Below are 23,070 nucleotides of genomic sequence, written 5' to 3' on the forward strand. Positions count from 1 at the left end.
GATCCTCCTGGGCTCAATGAAATCTTCCAAAGGATTTTTTTTTCTATTGCTGAGGCTTTCTGTAAGATGATACATGAAAATACTGGATATTTGGTTTGTTATTCCTCTTAAACCCACAAGAATCAAAGTATGTGAAATTTTTCTTCGGTGGAATGTAGAATAGAAAACAGCACAATGTGTTTTATGTCATAAATTAGAATTTGAATAAAAAACAGTGAGTAGTTGTGTAGGATTAAGGCTTGGCCAAGCTTTCAGTTCTGTGCAGTACCAGACAAATGATCTAATACCCCCCCAGGTTTTGGTTGAAGGTCTTAACACTAATTTCCTTTTCTGTGATGGCATTTCAAATGTAGTCAACATGTTCATGTATGTGTGTTGTTGTGTTTAGACAGTTGAATGCCCTGGAAATCTCATTTAAGTGTTTTTTAAAATGCTGTCATCAAGTGCATATAACATATAATAATGTAATTACTTTTGTATATGTTTGGTGCTATATAAGTGTGTGTCTGTCAAAGCCTGGCCAGGAGGAGAGGTCAAACAGGATAACAGACGCTATGACTAAACATTATGGACTACAGCAATGACTCGAGTAGTTTTTAAGACTTTCATCTGAAATAGTCTGGGGATGCTCAACTCATTTTTTGGAGGGCCTTTCATTCTCTGCCAGTCTTTGTAGTCATCATTGCAAAAAAACAACAACATGCACAGTTTTGTGTATTATTAGTATTGTGTGTGTTATCTGGACACAATCTGGTACAAATTGATTTCATATTGTTAACAAGGTTCAACACAACATGAAGTTTTCTGACTATACTGGTGTTTTTCTTGTAAAATCTTTATAGGTTACAAAAATGTCTATGTTCAGTTTTCCATTGAGGGAAACAGCACACCCTAGTGGTTATTTGCAACACTGCAAGCACGGCACCTCGTCTCCCCTTTCACCAGCTCATGGGAACGATAAGGTTTAGAGAAATAATGTGGCCAAGCTGCCGGCTCATTGGAGACGCAGTGTTTGTCATTGATCCAAAAGATTTAAACATCCCACATCACCTACAGAGATCGGAGAGGAATGAGGACTGAAGAGGAGCGAGGAGGGAGTCAGGATGAAGCCGGAGGGAGGAAGATGGAGGCTTGTTTACAGCAGGTGAGGGTGGGAGAGGAAGGGCTGGGTAGAGTGATCAGCTGCATGCAGATTTACAGGAGAAACGTCTGCCTGAGAGAGAGAGAGAGGGAGAGAGAGAAAGAGAGAGAGAGAGAGAGAGAGAGAGAGAGAGAGAGAGAGAGAGAGAGAATGTCAGGTCGGCAGTCAAGTACATTTGGCAGAAACAAAGAGAGAAAGATGAAAGAGAAGAAAAAAGGCAGCCTGTGAGTCGTGCTAACATTGCCACAGGGATCATGTCTGGGCTCATTTTGTTTCACTTCACCAAAGTCACCTGCACTGTGTTCTATAGAAAACTATTACTCAAACTACCATACATGAACTCATTACATTTAACCATGAACCATCTACAGTCCTGTCTTTAAGTGGCACATCATTTCACACACACACTTGCTTGTTCTGTCTTAATTACATAGTGATTCAGGTCTGTATATGATGAATGAGGTCATTTCACTCAGTGGTCCCAATGACAAATGGTGCCGACCAAGATTAAGATGAATAAAGAATGAACCTAATGAAACGGTACGAGGAAGTAATTACAACCCAGAAGCTGCTGTACTTTAATCCCCCTTCCTATGGGTGCATTTACTAGACACACACACATTACATATAGTCTGTAATGTTGAATAACCAAAGGTAGGGTTTTGGAATGGCAAACATTCCCCCAATCCCCACTCATATATATGTCAATGGAGCATCAGGAGTGACAGTTTTTATGTCCCGGGAGAGCGTCTGGTTTATTGTGCATCCTTACCTTCTCAGCACTATTAGCTGGCTGAAGCCTCTGACTGCAGGTTGTAGCGTTTGGCTGGATCCTGATTATCACAGACGCCACTTCTGGGCATAGAATTGACATTCAGACACACGCTGCACAGAATGGCAGAAATACAGGTGGCAGCACCATCATCACCCCCAGCAGCAGCAGCAGCAGCAGCAGCAGAAGCAGCAGAAGCAGGGGCAGCATTAGCAATAACAGCAACAAGGGGGCAGCAATGAAGCAGATGTGTGGAGCAGTGAATGAGGAAAAGCAGTGATACCAGCTAGTTAGTTACACAATCTTATGTTGCGTGTTAGGGATCAGTGCATTAGTGATGAATGTGGCAGGAACGTTCTATTCTTTACGGCAACATTTCTTCTCTATGACGAGTAATAAACACTGAAATGAACTACTTTCTGTATGATCCTATACACTACCTTATACGCCATTTACCTTACATACAACAATGCCTGCGGTAAGAAAGCAACAAACAGGATGGAGTGTTCTGTGGTACGTGAGTGAGGGTGCGCTGGTCTTACCTGTTGTCATTGATATCTGTGGTGTTTCCTGTGGACAGACAGAGGTGTGTAAGCAGGCAGGCAGGTGCACAGTGACAGGAGGTGTGTAAACTGAAATAAGTGGATTTAGGTTTGACAGGAACAACCCGAATCCAGTGAGGACAGATGGGTTTGGAACAAGCAGGACGTGGGTGACATTGTTACAATAAAAGTTAGAATAGCACTACTATGTCTGCTGTGAATACTACTTCTGCCATTACTAGTATGTGAAGTGAGGATAAGGCAGTATATGTTTTTAGATGACGCGTGGGCCAAACCCTGCAGCAGTGCAGCACTTGTTTGAGAAAAGGGCCCTTCCACCATGGCTTTATCTGTAGGTCGTCCATTACAGTTACATTTGGCGCAGCCCAGTCCAATACATTTCTCTTCCCAGTATATCCTTGAGCAGAAATATGTCTAAAACCTTTTTTTTTTTTTTTGCTACTACTACTCCGACAATCTTTACAGTGCCCTTGAGCAAACCTGGCAACCGTCCAGCTATACCACAAAATCTTCATTAGTCCTCATGTGTGACACAATGAATTGACACCCGGACAAATCAAGGTGTCAGCAGGCGTGTGGTTCTTTCAGTGTTAATTGTGTAGAACATGCATTACACAACGCTCCTTTCACCTATTTAATGAGATGTTTACTACCAGGGGAGCTCATGCTTGCCTGGCTTTAATATCGCTCTCTCGCTTTAGTTTTAGGATTACAAAAATCGATTCTGACTATTTATAACCATCTTATCTCCACTCGCACACCTAAACACACTCAAAATGAACACCAGAGAGGAGGGGAACGGGCGAAACGGAGCAGTTTAGCTTTGACTTTGACACTTTATTCACAAGCTCTCATTCAAATTCAAGACACAGAGGAAACTGACAAAGCTTATCTCTGAAAATACCACAGCAGGATTTTCCCATGGCGACCTTATTTGCTCCCCTGTTGCATTCTATGACTACAGGATGAATTATTGTTATTACACTTTCCTTCCAAAACTTTCATTTAGAGTACACTGCAACAAAAAATAAAGAAATGGATAAAACATACATTAAAAATCTAAACTTAATTGAATGCAAATCTTTTTGAGATGACAATGTTGGAACGACTGCCAATGGCTGCTGCTTTGTGCCAATATTGAATAGCTTTTCAAAACAAACTCAAGTAAATGCTCAGTGGTTTGCACATCATATTAGATTTGACAGAAAACCCCAAAAGTATTTAAGAAATCATGGGAAAACTAAAACCCCGGCTGATTAAATTCTTTAAGGGTCAGCAGCTTGTGTTTTGCCTGTGAACAAAGTAAATATCCAATATCTCATATTTAATGAAAGGCAAACACTGTCCCAGCCGACTGATGTATTGGCTCCAGACCTACTTTGGAGCGGTATTGATAATTGTGTCTTCACTGGGTCAGAGGCTGAGGAGCACCCAGTCTGCTCGGCCGGCTATCTGTCCAGCTGAGTAATGGCACCGCAAAGCTAATCTATCTCATCAGTGTCTGCTGATGATTGGGACACACAACCACAGAGGTGGTTAGAGCGTTTTCCCAGACAATATAAAAGGAGTGCAGGAAGGGAGGATGTTGTGAATATGCAGACACTATATCTTAAGACCATTACAACTCTCATAAGGCTTAAGTAAGGCTGTGAAACCCTATGACTCACATTGCAATTACAGCAAAAAACGACAAAGACGCTGATGTGAGTGAAAGGAAAAGGAAAAAAGACGTAGTGGGCAGAGTTTGTTATCTTAGCAGTGGGACAATCACTATAAACTGGTTTAACAGCTGGCACTCTGAGTGTATAAAACAACATTCAGAGCAAATGGCTGATACGACAGCGTAATCGCAGCAGCAATGGGAAAAGGCTGGAGTTGGCAACCAGGCTCCGGGCCTCGTAAACCCGGCTATAATAACAAGAGTAAATGCCCCTGCTGATCATGGTATTATTTCTCATTATTTTAACAGGCGTAAGCTGTGAGTAGAGCTCACCATTCTCTGAATCGAGCATCTCTGCAGCTTTGTCTGTTTGGCTCACCGCTTCAGAATGATTCCTAGAAAGAGCAGAAAGCAAAGTTCACATGAAACGTGTATCAAAATCCTCATGTTGCTCTTTGGACGTCTAAATGAAACGACAAATGCAGAATCTTTCACTGTTTGAGCATCGTTTGCATGACAAGTTTGCAGAATCAATAGGCATTAGAATACAACATAGCTTCCAAATGAATTCCTACATTGGTTCATGCTGTGACGTTGTATGTTATGTCAGTGAATTGGTCAGTGGAACATCCTTAACATCTCTACCCAGCGTGTTCAGTTGCTGCTGTGTGACCCACATGGACCTCCCATGTGACCCACAGAGTCGTCTGACGCTCAGAAATGCTTGGCTGGGTTTCTGCTCACCACTGACTCAACGGGTTTAAGAAGCAACTGGATGAGAGTCTGCAGAACATACAAGTGTTTACTCACATGTTGTTCTGAGCATCACTGTCACGCCCGTCATTGTTCTGTGCGTAGACGTGCTTGGCGGAGGGGGAGTTTTGATTTTTGGAGTTGTTCTTGGGTAACCTGGACTCTGCTGTAAGAGGAGGAGCAGCGGGAGGAGCAGCAACAGGACTAGGAGCAGCAGCGGGAGGAGCAGCAGCAGCAGGAGGAGCAGCAGCAGGAGGAGCAGCAGCAGCCGGAGCCTCTGCCTGCTTGTTGCTGTTGCTGTTGCCAGCAGCATTAAAGGAGGGGATAGGGTGCTCGCCGTAGCTTCGGATGAAGAAGGGGTTGATGGGACAGCATGCTGGGTAGTGGCCAGCACGCACAGGCTTGGCTGTTGGAGAGAGAACAGAAGTGATTGATCCCCTTATTCCCTTTCCCTCCATCCATTACTATTCATTTTTGGGGGCGAATTAAATGTCAAAACGCACATTATTTACAGCACCCTTAAGTGTTTGGTATTCATAATGTAGAGCGCAACCTGACTTCTCGGAATACCACCAATATATATGACTAAGAAGCCTTGTACGTCAGCATTGATATTAATGATAAATGCACTGTAGTAATATAATTGCAAATGCCTGAATTACCACTGCATCACTGCCTGCACACAGATCAGAAGATTTGCTCTCAGCATTTAATCAGATTATGAAGCTTTTATTCAAATGAAACATGCAGCCATGTCAAGTATCGTTACTGTAAATCACTAACAGTTATTATTTTGAAATGATTAAATCATTGCACGTGTGTGTGTGTGTGTGTGTGTGTGTGTGTGTGTGTGTTACCTATTTGTGCAGTGTGGGGCCTTTTGAAGGGGTAGCGGGTCCTCATCACATCTTTGATGCGTTCCACCTCCTGCTGGTAGCGATGCCGGTCCTTCATGGCTCCTTCCTTCGCCTCCTTCAAAGCGCCCTCCAGGGCTTTGACTCGCTCAGCCGTATAGCGGAGACGCTTCTCCAGTTTTGGAAGCTCGCAGCGAAGATCTGCATTGTCACGTACCAGCTGTGACAACATATTTATTTTAATGAAGTGTTTGTTTCATTATTACTGGTGAGGTATGCAGAGTCCAGAATATGCTGATAACAATGCATGTGATAATAAGAAACTTCTCTTCCTGTTACATTTTCAAACATCAATTTATCACCGGTGGAATAAATGTGACATTTTGTTATGATGCTTTTTGCTCCACCTGTGTTGGATTTGAAAGCTGCCTTTCATCCATCCTGCCTTTTACCGAATCGAGAAATGTTAAAAGCACCAACATCAAAGCTACACCCCTGCTCGCTCGCAAACACCAACCCTGTGATACAAGCTGCTAGATACCACCTCTCTCTTCGAGGCAAGGGTTTTGACTGATGAAACAAAATGAATGTGGCACCAATTTGCTGACTGTACTTAACGTGACAATTTATTGACTTAACGTAGCACAAAGCATCAAAGGAAAGTTAATCTTAGGCATCTGGTTTTGCTGGACCTGCTTGCATCCGAAAGGCTTCTTTAGTTCTGAGCTCAGAGGTGAGGTGAAACGTCTTCAAGCCAGCAAGTCCATTTGCTTTAGATTTACTTTCTGTGGATACCATGACCTGAACTGAGAACCTTCACAGAAAGCACAGAGCACCATTCTTATAAGTAGAGACGCTGCTAGGTGATATTGAAGAATCGTTCTGATATTCTTCTGCGTGTTCGTTTGTGGTGAATCAAGAGGAAAAGATGAGGCAAAGATGAACTGGAATCTTCAGAAGAGCTTTACTGGAATAAGACTTTGGACAGCGCTGGTTCCAACTCTCGCATGCATCAAAGAAGGACGATCAAATATTTCCGTGCTTCCCTATTTATCCCGCATATACATTTTAGTTTACATAATATTCTAATTCACTGATGACAATGTAGTTTAACTGTTATCTATTGGTCAGCCAGCTTCAAGAGGGGCAGCGCTAAGATTCAAATCTGAGGGATGAACAGTTGTCTGTGGGGGAAAGTAGAATACTCTTTGTGTAAATTAAAGAACAACAGTATAGTGTAATTAGCCCTTTGATCTGAAGAAGCTCACCCTGACTGCCCGTCCATGCAAACCCCCTCTCTTCCTTCTTCCTGACCACAGATGCTTGAAGCTTTGATAAAGTGATACAGTGACCTCTTCACCCATTGGCAGATATGTGTTATCTAGCCCTCCTGGAGAGAGAAGCAGTAAATGCTCGTATGTATTACTCCATCTCCAGACTTTCCCGGGGCCAGCCATTTGGGTACTTGTAACTATATTAACCTCAGTTACTGCATTTACTTATATGTGTGTTGACATTATTTGTTATATTCCAACAGTGACCATGTGCTTAAATGGGGGCGGCAGTAGCTCAGTCTGCTGGTCCGGACAGCTGGGAACCGGAGGGTCGCCGGTTCAAGTCCCCCGTGTGGACCAAGTAAGCAGACTGGTAGCTAGTGAGTTGCCAGTTTGCCTCCAGAGCACTGCCGAGGTGCCAATGAGCAAGGCACCGAACCCCTAACTGCTCCACGGGCGCCGAAAAATGGCTGCCCTGCACCCCCTCTGTAGTGCATGTGTTTGTGTGTGTGATATGTAGGGGGTGCAAGACAAATTTCAATTGTGTGTGATTGCTGTCAGTTGCACGCAAAATGACTTAAATAAACTATCTTAAATCTTAAATGATGATGATGAAGAGCAACCATTCAGCTGAGGTTTTAGCAACCAGGCAAAGTCTGCGAGCAGGAAAAGTAGGATAACCACCTGGGGGTTGGAGATACGTGTTTATAGTTAAACTGTTTCAAAAGTAAGAAATGGGAGCAGGATGAATATAGAATAGAATGATATCAGAGATCTTTTCGCTGTGTGTGTGTGTGTGTATGTGCGTGTGGGACTGTATGTGTGTGTGTTTGTGGACAAGCAGATAGACAGCCATACTTTATTATATTATTACATGGGCCACATGTACTGTGTGCTGGCGTCTGTGGGAGCCTTATCACGTTCCGCTGGGAGCGTGTTGATTTATGGACGTGACTTTGGTTCCTCCATTCCCTCAGTATCAGCAGGTGGTGGATGGGATGGCCTCTCCCAGCAGCCACTTTCCGATTGGTTTCTTTCTGCCTGAGAAACTACTGCACTGCACTGCAGCTCTCACCAATCTGTCTGAGTGCATGAGCCAGTGTGCAGAAACATTTAGCTCATCAACCTTTCCACTGCTGGGGTCCACTTATATAAAACAAAAGGGTGTGTGTGTGTGCGTATTTATGCATGTACACCGTCCTGCACGTCCACAAGGACTGTTTTTAATGCAGGCAGATTTTATGTTCACCTGCGCGCGGAGTCATTCATTTTGGATATAATGAATGTGAGACGGCTCGGCTGTGTATTGTCTCATCCCTGCAGGCTGCTGGTTTAACCCTCCTGCTGCTCAGTCACATTTCCAGAGGACTTTCATGTGAAGTTCCTTTGATAAGATGATTGATGGAACTCGAGAGCAAAGAAAAACACACTGCAGTCTATTTTAATTTGCTGGCTCTTGTTGTCCTCCCTGTCTCTATTCAGACATTTCTGCTTTATTGCTACTGCACTGTACATGCACATTTTAAATTGGATTGTTTATTCGAATTTATAAAGGGATGCTAGACAGGTGACAGGTAATTTCCTGCCCCCTTAAATAAAATGTATAGTTTCTATATTTGTTGCTCTTTGTGGACTCTCTGGATCGGGGTTCTGTTCTTCCCTGCCTATGCCTTATTGCTACAGGAGGGAGATCCATCTCTAAATTGCCTCTCCTGAGGTTTTATCAATGTCTCAGAGGGCCTGTAAAGCCCCCTGAGACATGGAGTGTATGTGATGGGAAAGACAAATAATCTTGACTTGCTTCTGTTACCTGTTTGTGAACTTTTGAAAGCTGCTCCAAGTTGTTCTCAAGAAAGGAAATCTTCTGTTTTTGAGTCACGTACCCCCGACCGTCATCAGGCTCCATCTTTGAACACTGCCAACAGATAGAGGAGATGTAAGACACACACACACACACACACACACACACACACAAACAACATACTTATTTATATTACATATTATGAAACATATTCATTTGCATACTGCATTTAGCTCATTTACAATATGTGACCCAACTTGAAAGGATGCTGGATTCATTAGTTGTGTCGTACGTACTTTTCTAACTCGAGTCGTTAGGTCTTGAACAAAAAGCCTACGAAGGTTGTGAAGGGTGTGGAGCTCACGAGCCTACAGAGAAAGAGAGAGAGAGGGGGAGAGAGAGAGAGAGAGAGAGAGAGAGAGAGAGAGAGAGAGAGAGAGAGAGAGAGAGAGAGAGAGAGAGAGAGAGAAAGAGAGAGAGAGAGAGGATGGAAAATAATACCGTAAAGTGAGAGAGAGTATTTATTGGCTCAGGATTCTCTAAAGGAAACTGAGTAAATAGTGAGAGCAAATAAGGACTTACAACCGTTTCTTCCAGTCCTTTGAGGTCTTGCTTTGATTGTTCATGTCGCTCATGGAGGAATCTAGAGAGAGAGAGAGAGAGAGAGACTTTACCCAAAAACCTGAACCAGTGAGTGAGCTCTTTGTCCCATAGAGACTTCACCATAGACACCTTTCTCTCCATGTGGGTGCTGCCTGCACCCCCCCAGAGAATACTTCATAAAAGAGGGGTACAAACACGGTAGACCACCTGACCCACTAGTGGCCCGCTAACCATCTGTCATCTGGTGCAACACACTGCAAAGGTCAGCCGCAACCTCCCAGATGCTGCTACGATATTCCAATTGTCCATAATGAAGAGTGAAGACAGAGAACCATAAAGGAAAAGGAGTCAATCTTTGTCTAATTTTAGCCACAGGCTGTGTTGCTCCGCTGTAGCTACAGACAGGTAGAGTCACACAGAGGGAAGAAAAATGGAGAAAAAGAGGAAGAATGACAGAGAAAGATGAAAGCTGTGAATTAACAGAGGCAGCTTGCCTGCAGGCGCCCATATGGTGAAGGGTTTGAGTGCCAGCCAGGACAGTAAAACAGACTCACGTCAGCTCCTCCAGCTGCTGGCTCTTGTGATGCTCTCGGCTCTGGAGACATTCAAAGTCGCCATGGAGCTGCTCCAACTCTAGGTGCTGCTTCAGGTTATGGCTGAAAAGGCAGAAAGTGAGATTCACTCAACTCATCATTCACTAGCTCAAATACTTTTATTGTTTTTATTATTCCTGTTGTTGGATGTAGAACGTTGCTCAGCCTGATTGATGGTTAATTAGTCTGAATAGATGTGAGGTTGGTTTCCTTTCTTTCCTGGAAACCTTCCAGTGATTCATTTTAATATGGAAAAACACTTAACACATTTTCCTCCCCAGTTGAATGGATGTGATAGATCGGTCTGCTTCTATTTTCACCTCACAAGAAAACTATTTTACCCTACAAAAGTAAGAAGACAGCTCATTCATTGTACTACTGGAGTGATCGATCACAGATTTCCAACGGTTTGACGGAACAATAACTAAATCGGAGCTCAGGGAAGAAAACATCTGCCCGGATGTCTTTGAGCAAAACATTGAATCCCTAAAAACTCAAGATTGTCCGACTGTCTGACCTACATTTACTGTTCCGGGTGCACGACTGCAAATCTCTAACTAAAGATGCAAATCAAGCAGGAAATCGTTCATCCGTTCACTGTCAAGCTGCTTATCCGGCTCAGACTTGTGCCAACTGGGCGAGCGGAGCGTGACCGGATTTGTTCAGCGATTCTCTCCAGCAAAAGTCGCACAAGTGGGACGGCCCCGGGGTCTCCACGCAGATGGCCATACCTGCTGAAAGGAGGGCATCTTTTCCTTTTCCAAGCACACGCCTCACTCAGCGGCTCGTTTAACAGCGATGGAGCAGAAACCACGTGGCTCCTAAATGCAACGTTACCACCCTTTGTGCCCACAGACACACAGACAGTTGGAGCGGTTCAATTGTCTGGATCCTTGTATAATTCGCGCTGTGTTCTCTCTCCTCTATCTCCCCTACACATACTCTCTCTCTCTCTCACCGTTTTCAACAGTTTTTAAATTGTAAAGGTGAGCCGACGTGCCCTGTACAGGAGTGCAGAGCCTTAAATAAGCTCTTACATTGTCCAATCTCAAGGGCGAAGTGCCTTTGTGTTCTGTGACTCCTGCTGATCCACTTTGACAGCTCTGATTAGAAACACAAACACAGTGCTCTGCTTGTGCTGCTTAGTCGGGTGTAAAGACTTCCAACACGGTAACTATGGGTCAGTCTGCATGCTAGAAAAGACGAGGGATCAAAACGAGGCACTGACTCAGTTAAGTCGTCGATGAGCGCCTGCTTCTCATCGATTTCGTCTCGGAGGCGTCCAAGCTGTTTGCTGTGCGACTCACGGCGCGACTCCATCTGCTGCTCCAGGGCTCTCTGGAGTTTGGGCGACAAGAGAGAGCGAGAGACCATCACATGTAATGAGAGAAGATAGAGAGAGACGGAGGCACACCTTGGCAAAGAGAGGTGTGAAATGAAATGAAAACAATCTGCCCAAGTAACAACAGAGGGAGGAATTACACACACCAGCGCACGGGTGGATGGACACACATGCACACACACTCCGGTCTGTGTCAAACACTGCCAGTGAGTATGAGTTTGGACATGGCTAATTAAATGGAAGTGGTACACTCATTAATACACGTATTAAACACAACAGGAACAAGAACACACACAAACACCTGCCTGCGGTTAGGCGGCGGTGTGGCAGCTGTGCGAAGAAAAGGTCATTATGTCAAACTGCTCACCGTAACCATGGTTACCTTTATGTCACCGGATTCCTGGACGGGCGATCCGCCGTCCCTCCTCGCCACCTCTGACACCGCAGCTGAGACGAGCAAGAACACACGTGAGGGGCAGAGAAGACAGAGAGAGAGAGAGAGAGAGGGAGAGATCTCACTCGCACGCCGGATTCGACATCCACTCTGTGTCAGGCTGATCTGCCCTGTTGCCGGCACCATCCGGCTTGCCCGCTGTAATGATGTGTTTACAGCGATCCACTGGCACTGAGATGGGCCTGACCCGCAGCGCCTTTTTGTTTGTCTGCTTCATTATGGATGAGCGTCGCCTCTCTCTACGTGGACAACAGCCAGAATTGATTCCCGAGCCCTTTAAATCCACTGCTTGTTGCTTAATGCACAGTGTTTCTCTTGCAGGACTCCCCGTGTGTCCTTTCATCAGGAGAGGTGTGACTTGTGTGTGTCCTGCTACCTGAACAAACTACAGCTTCACTTACTCCCAGACCTTGGAATTTAAAGTGGGCTATTAAAAACTCCAGTGCAGTGTAAATGTATTGAGGTCTCAGCCGTTCATCATTGATTATCCTTGTTTTCCCCTTTTTCCTGACTAAACTGAAGGGCCTCTGGCATCGACTTGAAATTTCCTGCAGAAGCCAATAAAATTCCTCCTTGCAGTTCCACCTCAATGGAGCGGAAACATGGTGGAAGATGTTTTTGACTTTGTGCGGAGATCATTTTGTTTGATGGTGTCTGATGATTCACCTCCCATCTGACTTTGACTCAAGTCAGCAATTAGCAAGATTTATAATGTAAATCAGCCTGATTATTGTCCTTGACGGAGCTGTGAGTGAGGTCGTCGTCCATTTATGGTTTTACAGCCTCTCTTCACGTGTCTCAATCAAGAATAATCTCAAACTCCTATCAGGGATCTCAAGAGGAACCTGTCATTTGTCTGTAATTCTCTTAAATGGTCCACCCTGCTGATTGGCATGAGTCTTATGCCACCAAAAATAATGACCATGTTAATAATTTCCTCTTTGACTCTAGAATCAAAATGAAAAATCTTGGTTTGTTGGCTTTCACGTGAGAGCTTAGACTCCTGTTCTGAACTAAACATGTTTTATCCTCAATGCGATTGTGTATTTGACCTCTTTGAGTTTACGGAGGAATGAGGCTGATGCTGTTGTATTTCAATTATAGTGCGTTTTTGACCCGTTATGGATTCTTCTACCTTGAGCTTGGACTTTGGCCAGCTCCTCGCTCAGATAATCATGGCCGTCCTCCAGCTGTCTTTTCTTCAGCTCCACAATCTGCAAGTACTCTGTTACAGAGCAGATCTTCGCCTGGTGCTGAAAGTCAGATAATAGCGCGACAGATTCAGGAAGAACACTCAACTCAATGCAGAAGAACACACTATTCTCACAAACTGTATAGATGTCATTTACCAGCTGAAAAAAAATGTCATTTCTTCTCACTGCGGCATGAATTTAACCCCCATAAACTATTTACAAGCCCTGTTTCATTATTTACATCATAATAGCGCCAAACAAGCAGATGACCCTGTAAAAGTCATCATAATTACTGTATTAATATCGATTGCCCACGTCAAGACAAAGTAATTATCACCACGAGCCCCTTTACTCCCCCACATACTTTACTTTCAGTTACATTATCATGCCGCTTCCTCTGTTCCTGTCTGTTTCCCCTCCTTCACCTGTGAAATGAGGAGGTGGCATGAAGATAACTCTCTGCCCGTCTGCTCCATTTTACGATGGCACTCCATCTGAAGGTTCTCCAGATGGCGGCAGCGCTTCACCATGGACTTCACCTCTGACTTGATCTTACTGATGTAGAGACGAGCCACTGTGAACTCCTCCTCAATCACGCCGGTGATCTCCATGGGCTGAGATAAACGAGAGGGGAGGAACAGAGGACGAGAGCGAGAGAGGGAGAAAGAGAGTGAGAGAGAGAGAGAAGATTGAGTGGGAGGAATTTAAAGACAACTGGAAAGGAAAAGAGAGATAGAGGGATCATGGAAACACTGCGGCATGTTGAATGTGTCTCTATTATGGTAAGAGCATCATTTGGTTGATCCTGTGGCTGGATAAAAGACGAGAATAACCACATCAATATTGGGAAGTGAGAGTGAGGTAGCAGACATACAATAATGTCACATATACTATTCATAGACTGAATGTTCTCGCTCCTGCTTAGAAACTCGCCTTAAGGCTATAATTTAGTTTGTGTACCACTGCAAAAACAGCTAAGCTCACACTTACAGAAATGTATCTTAAATTCAGGTCTTGCTGTGGAGGGAATTAGATGGAAAAATGCATTTAAAGTGATTTAAAAGACAATTCCCCCTTTGATGTAATGGAGCATCATAACAGTTTAAGTGAAGCTTTGGAGCAGAGGATACAAAGTTAAGATATGTGACTTTATGCTGCACCGTGGACAATGTATTCAAGGGTAAAATCTGGGCCCATTGATTTCTGCAGCCACACCCACCAGTTTGATGTCTCTGTTTCCAACGATGGTGCTAAACTCGCTCAGATCCCTCATCAGCCCGTTGAGAATCTCAGCTATGCGCTTCCTCTGATGGCTGCTTACTTCTCGTATACGGGACAGCTCCGCTTCCAACGCCATCAGGTGGTCCTGCGGGAGGACAGGGAAGAGAGATGAAGGAGAGAGCAAAGCACAAAAAGAGGGGCGAGGGAGAGAGAGAGAGTAAGAGTGATGAACAGACGTGTGGGAGGAAATTGCTGCAGAGAATTGTGATGGTAAAGCCAGAAGATGAGAAAAGGGCAAGAATTAAGGTGATAATGAAAGGAGGGACGTTTATGAGAGAAGGAACAGATGGAGATTGCGACCACACCCAGCAGTGTGAGGCATTCTAACTCCGACCTCATTCTTATCCGAGAAATGCAAGTAGCAAAACATAATGGCTGCTAAATTACAAATCAATAAACTACAGAGATAGCGGGTGATAGCCCAGGTAATGGATGAGAGGAGGGTAAAAGTGAGTGATGAGGTTCACTTCATCCCTCCTCATTTTCTGCAGCAGGCTGTTTGTGAACAACACTGTCTCGCCGATAACATTTTCGCGATGAAGTAATTTGCCTTCAATCATACGAAGAAAAGAAGCAATAAATTCAAATAGAAGGTATTAAGAGTGTATTAAGAGATTGGTGATTGAGCCGGGGTTTGTTCAAGAAGAACTGCACTCAAATTACCTCAAAAATGCATGATTTCATTGCTTTAGTGTGGCCAATTTCAATGCAAATTTATGCACCGCAAATACAATCTGCCGTCAAAGGTCTGCTTCCATACTGGTGTTGCTACAGTAACTAAAGACTGAGGGTTTTTCTGTTTCTCAGCATTGCAGATTGAAACACTGGCGTTTTACTTTCATAAATATTGAAAAGATCATCTCTATTTGGAGGAATAACACACTCAGGCTCTGTTTTTTTAAGTGTGTTTTTGCTCTAAGGCTCCGTTTAAATTGCATTCCTTGCTTTACAAACTTCTCTGTCTTCATCTGCTTCGTTGCCTGAAAGCCCCCTGAGCTTTTTCTGGGTCACTTCCCACATCAAAACATTAACATAGGATAAATGGCTGTAAATAATTCACTTAAATTGATTCATTCATAAATAAATAAAATGGGAAATAAAGAGGGGTGAGTGCAAAACATTCTGTTTTAATTTTCTGCTAAGACACTGATGGCTCACGGACTGCTCTTAGAAGGCCGCAGGGAATGATGGATGGATTTAATCATTTTGAACGAAGGTGAGTTACAATGGATGGACGGTTGAACGGATGGATGACATGGAAGAAGTAAGGAGGTTCCAGTGAGAGTAGTGATGAAGACAGCCGAGGAGGAAGAGGCACTGGGGTGAAAGCGGTGATAAATGGAGTCCATTCTAGGTCAGTGGCTCGTGAGGTGGAGATAGGGACTGTTTGAAAAGCCACAACACCGCACATTAACATTAACAGCTGGGGTGCAGCAGGTGTAGAATGAGGCCTAATGAGTCAGGGGGCCCGTAACTAAAGAAAGGTCTTAATAGCCTCAGATAAAAGGAATTCATCGTGGCCGTATGGTCTCCTGTGCTCAGCTCCACATCCTGTCAGTCACAGTGAGCTGCCAGGTGGCTTCCCTGTGAAAGAGCAGCGCCGAGTGAGAGGTCACCGTATAGAAGAGGCGTGCAAAGTGACCATGATTGAGGAGAAAAGAGGGTATTCAGGGAGGATTTGGTTGACTGAGCCGTACAGTGAGCGGCTACACTGTCAGCTTCTTCCGTCAATTTAACAAACTGGACAGGATTCCTGAAGAAGAAAGAGAAGGAGGCCAGGAGGGGAGGAGGACATCCTGGCAGACAGTCAAACGGTTGATGAAATATTAAAGAGGTTATTAGAGGGTGAATAATGTTCCACTGAGCTTGTCATGATTACATTATTAGGGACTGATCAGTGCTGCCGGCAGTCGTCCCTCTTTTATTTGCAGTTCAATATTTCTTCTTCTTCATCTTTTCATTTTCCTAACAGTATCAGTACTTTCTGTTCAGAACCAGATCCAAGACACCACATCACCCTGTAGCACCCACTGTCATCTACAAATCCTCAAACCTAGAGGGGCAAACCAAGCACTTCTTCTTCTAATAATCTTCTGGTGGATTCTTTGCAAGTCTCATTTGTTATTATGCAGCATTTTGATTGATGCCAAGTTCCAGATCCTTAATTTACATGACAAATTAAGCCAAAGGATCAATCTTGGGATAAAAATGGTTATTTTTTAATCAAAACTTGTTGTATTACTTTGCAATGTTTGGAAATCAATGAGATCATTTCTGATTCCGCCCTTGGATCAGAACTTTATGTGTTATCATTATCAAGTCCCAAACCCCTGCTGGGGATCGATGAAAATAGTCTGTGTCATCCCCTGAATGAACAAATATGTAAAAACATAACCTGCATGCCAGAGACAATAACACAACGCTGGGATATTCCCAAGATTTGTTTTACTGCAGTTACATAAGGAATCAATGCTTCTTCAAGCCCAAAAGTTCACTTCACCCATGGTTTGTTAACCTCTCAGTACAAACAACAGCATTTTCAGGCATTTACCCATTTAACCACTCACCCACCATTTTCTTTGCCAGCTCCTCAGCCAGCAGCTTATTCTTCACGCTCTTCTCCTCCACTTCTAGGCTCTTCTGGTCATAATTGACTGCCAGCTCCTCCAGGGCTTGCAGGACCTCTTTCACCTCTGCCTTCGCCAACTCGCTCTCTGTCTGCAGTCTGCCCAGCTCCGTCTGCACCCTCTCACTGTCGCCCCTGGACGAGGCTAGAAGCTGAGGGACATAGATTTACTCCTAAACATGTGAGTAGAAAATCAATACAGATTGACTAAAACAGCCAATAAAATGAAGCAAATGAAGCACTATTCATGAGATCATCTCTTTACTTTTAGGTAGAGCTCATATTCACTCACTAACAAGACAGCATGAACTTGGGATGAATGGCTGTGACCGCTCCATCTTTGTTCACCCAGCGGGAGTGAGCAACACAGCACAACCCTAAATCAGTGGCACTATAATTGAAGGCCATCATAAAGTAGCTTAATTTCTTTGAGGGGCAGCAGTGAACCGTTACTGTTGTGGTGTTGTTGTAAAGTGCATTGCAGGTAAAAGCCAAAACAAATTTGCATGTTAATGAGCAGCTACATATCTAAAGGACCGCTGCCATTGATCAAAGCCGGCAGCATCAACAAACTCATTTGCCACATTTTTGGTGAAATGTCAAAGTTTATTTGGTACAAAATGCTGCAACTTATAAATTGCAAGAGAGCAGAACCAATGAATGTTCTATCAGAAGCAATAGAAGTGTCGATAAAGTAAAGTAAAGTATTGAAAAGAGTGCACGATGAAAAAGTGTGATACAGTGTGTGAGGACACAGATGCGAGCTCGTCTGTGTGTCCTGCAGAGGCTGACAGTTGAGGAACGGAGCTGTGGTGCTTCTCTCATCTCTTATAAATGAGGGAACATGGATCTGCTCTTAACGACACATCAAATCTGACCCTGTATTACATAAATTTCCCCCCAATGGATCTACATATTTGTGTCGCAGTGCAAATTCTGCTGAGTTATAGACGCTGATCCCAGAGCTGAAGAAGCCGACCTTATTCTGCAGCCGTGGTGGCTGTGTGTGTGTGCCTCTGCAGCCCACTGTGGGACATTGTTCTGTGCTGGATGGATGTCATTAAATGTAGATGCTTCTCTATCCCAGGATGCACTGAGGCGCACAACCTCTGTTTGACCAAACGAATCTTAATTCATGTTACACAAGCTAAGGTTGGGTAGTTACCATGTTGACAGCTGGTGTGAAGTACGGCCCGCTGCAGGCCCATTTTGGAGACATACTGTAATTGAACCAGTTTTACAAATGGAGAATCTTCCACTGGCAATGTATTTACTATTACAACATTTTAAATAATTTTGTTTAACCCGCTGGTTTAGCTCTGAGATGTTGCTTTTTTTACCAGACATTTAACTGTTTTCCCTCACAAGCAGGCTGTAGAAGCATACACTTACACTGTACCTGTACACTTACTATGTTAGAGAGAAATTCCAAATTCCAATCATAATCTTAATTGCATCATTATAGAGCATTTATTTTTACATTTTATCTGTAGTTCTTTTCATTTTTTCCTCTCACCTGGAGGACTAATGCATCTGAAAAGTGGCAGAGGTGTCCTTTGGTCTCAGTGTAAACCTTTCCTTTCTCTCCGTTTTTGTGCTTCACCTCACTATTATCATTTTCTGAAAGGCAAATTCCCTGAATATCAAACAAAGATGTCCCTGAAGTACCTTATGGGAACTGAAAAGATATTTTTTTTAACCGTCTCAAGGGCAGAATGATAAATATCCCACGACTGAATTCTATTAAAAGTGTGACTTTGATTGCCACATTTATAGACGTAGCAGCCTACAGTGGGCCATTTAGCAGCACTCATAAAAGGTTACAAAGCAGAGGTCCTTTACCTCCTCCTGGTCCAGCATCTGCTCCTTCAGCTTCTCTACCATCTGGCTCTGATGGTTGATCTCATCATCCTTTAATGGTAAATATAAAAATAACACAGATATTGTATAAATTGTCATAAATTACACCCACGACACAGAAACTGGAGACCCCTTGTTGTTTTGATGCCTTCTTCAACTACCTGCCTTTATCTACTGATGCAGAAATTCAATAGAATTCCAGAAATACAATGACGCTCACTATAATTACCTAAAACAAATGTACAATGGAAATCTGTCAATTTATGATTCAGAATGCATTTGTTTTTGCCACGGTCAAGTGATTATATGCTAAACACAATTAGCTCAAAGCACAAAAGCTGAAAGTGATAGAAAACAATTGATTTCCCCTACGTGCGAATAAGAAAAGAGTCAACATCAAATCTGCTGCATCAGTGCTCCAACCACGGCTGCACTGCAGAAGGAGAAGATAATATAATGTATGCATCCCAACGGATTCCTCTGTGTGGTGAACTGTGCACCAGTATGTGCCTGCATGTGTTCAGATGACAAAAAGGGTTGTGAATTATTGTGCAGGCTTTCTTTTTTGTTTTTAATCTGCCTTACATCCATTTTAAAGGCAAGGAAAGAAGCTTAAATGAAATGAGCCAAATCGGTGACACTCAACTGGTTCAGCAGCATCTGGGGAAAATCCATTGACAAATTAAAATAAAAGGCAATGAAATGACACATTAGACATTGAGCGGCGTGTTGATAATGTATGCAGGCATAGCTGATAGTTTCAGTGGGTATCAGTGTAACACACGGTTAGTCCCTCATGACTTCCCTTCCTAAGTGTTGCTAATGTGCTTACTATTGTATCTGCCTGAGTCTGCATACATGAATAAAACATGTATACACAATACAATCTTTGCATTCATATATGCACAGCAGTATAAAATCTAAGCCGTCTTGATGTACATCACTGCATACAAATGTTCCACTCATCACCTTATCATCCAGCTGTTTGTAAAGCTTTCGGATTTCCTCCTCATATTTCTGCCGCTCCTCTTCGGAGATGCGCACCACTATGGAGGAGACGTCGGACGAGGGGCTGCAGGGGCTGCAGATGTCCAGCGGGGGCTCCTCGGCATCGGGAGGCATCGGGCGGACCTCGGTTGACCCTGGGCTCAAATGGTCAAAATCGGGAAGCTCCTCATCTGGGAAGAGGAGGAGGGGAGCAAACGCCCATCGTTATAAACTACTACCCGTATTTCTGCAAATGAGCACACAGAGAGAGAGATTATCGCGCTCATCAATACTTTTGTAGTTTAGATGAGACATTTTAATTCGTATTTGTAATCTAGCTGTCAGCACTGATGCAAGATAAAGATCAATTCAGAAACTGTGACGTATTTCTCTTCAAGGCAGCATCAATACAATCATTAAACCTCTCACTGACTCTTATTGACCCTCCTTGATACCCGACTTCACTGATTAGTTCTCGTTGTTTCTTTGTCCGTGCCCTAATCAATACAAACTAGCAGTTGGGCCGTTTAAGTGCAATGGAAACCTGCACACACTCGACTCTGGAGATACATAGATAGAACATAGAGGACAAGCGTTCCTGTCTTTGGCCATCCTTGGCTAAAGAGTGGGGTAATGTGCTACAAGAAAGGGGTCAACAACATCCATCTTTGGGAATTTCCGGGGGGCCTGGGGAGAGCGACGATACGGAGGGCAGCGTGAGAGGAGTGCGGGCAATGAGGTTGTCAAGATGATCCATTAGGAAATTAAAGGTGCTAAACTGTGAGTGAGACAGAGAGGAAAGAAGGGAGGGGCTGTGTGTGTGTGTGAGAGGGAACATGAGAGAGGGACAGCGCGGCAATGATGTGATAAAAAAGGATCATTTTCACTGATTGGTGTTCAATAAAGATGTAACGGCATTTTTTAAATTCCGGTCAAGCACTGAGGGAAGAATATTTACAAAAACACTAAAAATGATTCATTACAGGGTTGAATGTCAACCAATCACAGGCATTGAGTGCATTGACATTTGGAGGAGGCTCAGTCGTCTGTCTGGATGTGTGAATGGATGCACTCATGTAACATAGCGATCTAATTAAGAGTGAATGAGTGTAGCCAGTGTTTGTCTGTGTGTGTGTGTGTTTGTGTGTACATGTGTGTGTGTGTCCGCGCACTTGGCAGGAACCCAGAGTAAAATATGAATGAACTGTAGATGTGATTAGACCTTTTTTTTGCACAGTGGATTATTAATACATGAGGAAACACAAAACAGAAAGCCGCCAACATCTCCGCCTCCAGCACAATGTGAGGGAATCCAATTATAGTAAGTGTGAAAGTCTGAATATTGTGCAAGCAACATAGCCTGAAAAGGGTTTTTGAAGTATTTTGGGAATAAGTCCTGCAACCCAAGCTGTCCTCCTTCCACATCTCTCCTGGCATTCTGTTCGGATTAACTCGAATGAGTTGAAACGTGGACTGAGATGAACTGAGACATCATGGCGTCTACGGGCCTGTAGAAAATTCATTCCCTTTAATCCGTACGGGACAGACAGGAGGAGAGGGAGAGATCTGTGTGAAGTGAACCGTGCGAGATACTGTGTGTTTAACTTTAACACAGTGTGCATCACGTCTCGCTCAGAATACTTTACAACTTGAATGTCTTCAACTCCGTTCAGTGTGATGTTCAGTGTTTTGGTGTGATTACCATTCCTCCTGCGATTCAGCTCCGCCTCCAGCCTCTGCATCTTCTCCTTCATCGACCTGTTCTTCTCCTTCTCCTTCTCGTACTTCTTCTTCCACTGCTCTGCCGTGAGCTCCAGATTCACCGTGACGGTATTCCTAATGGTCTTTGCTCTAATTGGAGGGAAAAGTCAAAGAGAGAGAGCGCTGTTGTAAGAGGATACGCACTGTGGAGTAAACAGCGTGAGAGAGTGTGAGGGGGTAAAACAGGCTGAGAGGAGTGGAAGCTGTACAGAATTAGCAGAGCAAGAGAGAGAGAATGGAGGAGATGACAGAATGTGTCACAAAGGGGTGTTTCTCATCGCTCAATGAAAATGGGCCTGAATCTCATTAATCGCTATGCAAATCGAGCTTCTGTCGACCGCTTTTATTGACGGGCGCACCCACAGGAATGTATAAGGTGACCGGGGAGACCACTGAGAATCTAGAAATAGACTCTACCTCTTCTATACGCACCAGAATATAGAGGAAGCTGTCGTTCAAACAGAGCTGAAGTATGACAACGTGCTCCGACCAAAACATGGAGCTCCAGCTGTAGCTTCATTTCACGCTTCACGAAGAAGATATAATGAAACAAAAAGCTTTTCTGGATATTCCACTGTTTCTACTCAAATAATCAAACAATACTGATTTGTAATATTAACTCTAAACCTCGGCTGTCTGCATTTAACGTTGTCACCTGAAATCTGCAAACTTGTGGACCATTAGTGTTGCATTGTAGTCCCATGATGTTAAATTATGTATATCAACTCTGAACTATCAACGTAAAGTGTGACAAAAATACTTTATATATAATTATGTTTGATCATGTTGCACCTAGTGATGTTAATGGCCAGATGAGTGAGGTCATTGCATGGCCACACTGACTGAAACTATAGGAGATAAAAGAGGAATATTCTCTGTGCGTGCTGCAAATACTCTCAGTCATTAATTATTTAGATGGACCAAGGATTCCATACGGCTGGAATCTGTTTCAATTGCCCGTGAGAGGTGATGAGGCTTTCCCCCGTATCTCTCTGAGTTAATTTCTCTGTGCCGAGAAAGCGAGAAATAGAAGGTAAAGCTGCCGTGGCAACCAAACGTTCTCACTCTGGGTGTAGCTAAGCCTAAAGATTAGCAACATAAACCCTCTCTGAGGCTGTTTGCAGGTGGTCAAAGGCAAACATGGAGGCTGTAGTGTTTGTATATCAGAGCTGAACACATTTCAGCAGACACACAGAGCAACACCGGGGACGTGTTGCTCCACACGGAGCATCAGGCTGCTGGATGAAGCCCATATTACCTTTGGCCAAACATCAGTGTTGATTTGGTCTCTGCATCATTGTAGCTGGATGGAGAGCAACAGATGAACATGGTGGTGCGACAGTTCCCACCCAGCGAGTCCTGCAGGATCCGAGTCATTTTGCTGTCCCGGTACGGAACGTGAGACTTCTGCAGAGACAAAGAGCAGACCGGGGGGGAAATTAGAGATAAAGGAAAGGAGAGAGAGAGAAGATGTTCAAGAAGTTGTAGATGTTCACCAGCGTCACGCCACTACGCACGCACACACACACACACACACACACACACACACGTG

At 43.8% G+C, this 23,070-nt stretch overlaps 1 protein-coding gene across 1 annotated transcript in view; it reads right to left on the reverse strand.

Moving 5' to 3' along the window:
- Nucleotides 1-4,942: 4,942 nt before the first annotated feature.
- The window catches only part of kif5ab (kinesin family member 5A, b), a 38,247-nt gene continuing 20,119 nt past the window's right edge, over nt 4,943-23,070 (reverse strand). The window contains exons 10-26 of the mRNA XM_076141012.1: nt 22,777-22,925; nt 21,460-21,608; nt 19,740-19,948; nt 18,753-18,821; nt 16,856-17,062; nt 14,223-14,369; nt 13,429-13,617; nt 12,946-13,063; nt 11,739-11,803; nt 11,243-11,352; nt 9,976-10,077; nt 9,401-9,461; nt 9,115-9,186; nt 8,828-8,932; nt 5,747-5,963; nt 5,095-5,295; nt 4,943-5,055 (exon numbers count right to left, since the gene is read on the reverse strand). Of these exons, the coding sequence (XP_075997127.1) occupies nt 4,943-5,055; nt 5,095-5,295; nt 5,747-5,963; nt 8,828-8,932; nt 9,115-9,186; nt 9,401-9,461; nt 9,976-10,077; nt 11,243-11,352; nt 11,739-11,803; nt 12,946-13,063; nt 13,429-13,617; nt 14,223-14,369; nt 16,856-17,062; nt 18,753-18,821; nt 19,740-19,948; nt 21,460-21,608; nt 22,777-22,925 (2,283 nt within the window). The remainder of the gene's footprint in view (nt 5,056-5,094; nt 5,296-5,746; nt 5,964-8,827; nt 8,933-9,114; nt 9,187-9,400; nt 9,462-9,975; nt 10,078-11,242; nt 11,353-11,738; nt 11,804-12,945; nt 13,064-13,428; nt 13,618-14,222; nt 14,370-16,855; nt 17,063-18,752; nt 18,822-19,739; nt 19,949-21,459; nt 21,609-22,776; nt 22,926-23,070) is intronic.

This window comes from Genypterus blacodes, unplaced genomic scaffold (assembly GCF_046128005.1).
Source record: "Genypterus blacodes isolate CSIRO-AG114 ecotype Tasmania unplaced genomic scaffold, CSIRO-AGI_Gbla_v1 ptg000017l_1, whole genome shotgun sequence".
In the NCBI taxonomy this organism is placed as follows: Eukaryota; Metazoa; Chordata; class Actinopteri; order Ophidiiformes; family Ophidiidae; genus Genypterus; species Genypterus blacodes.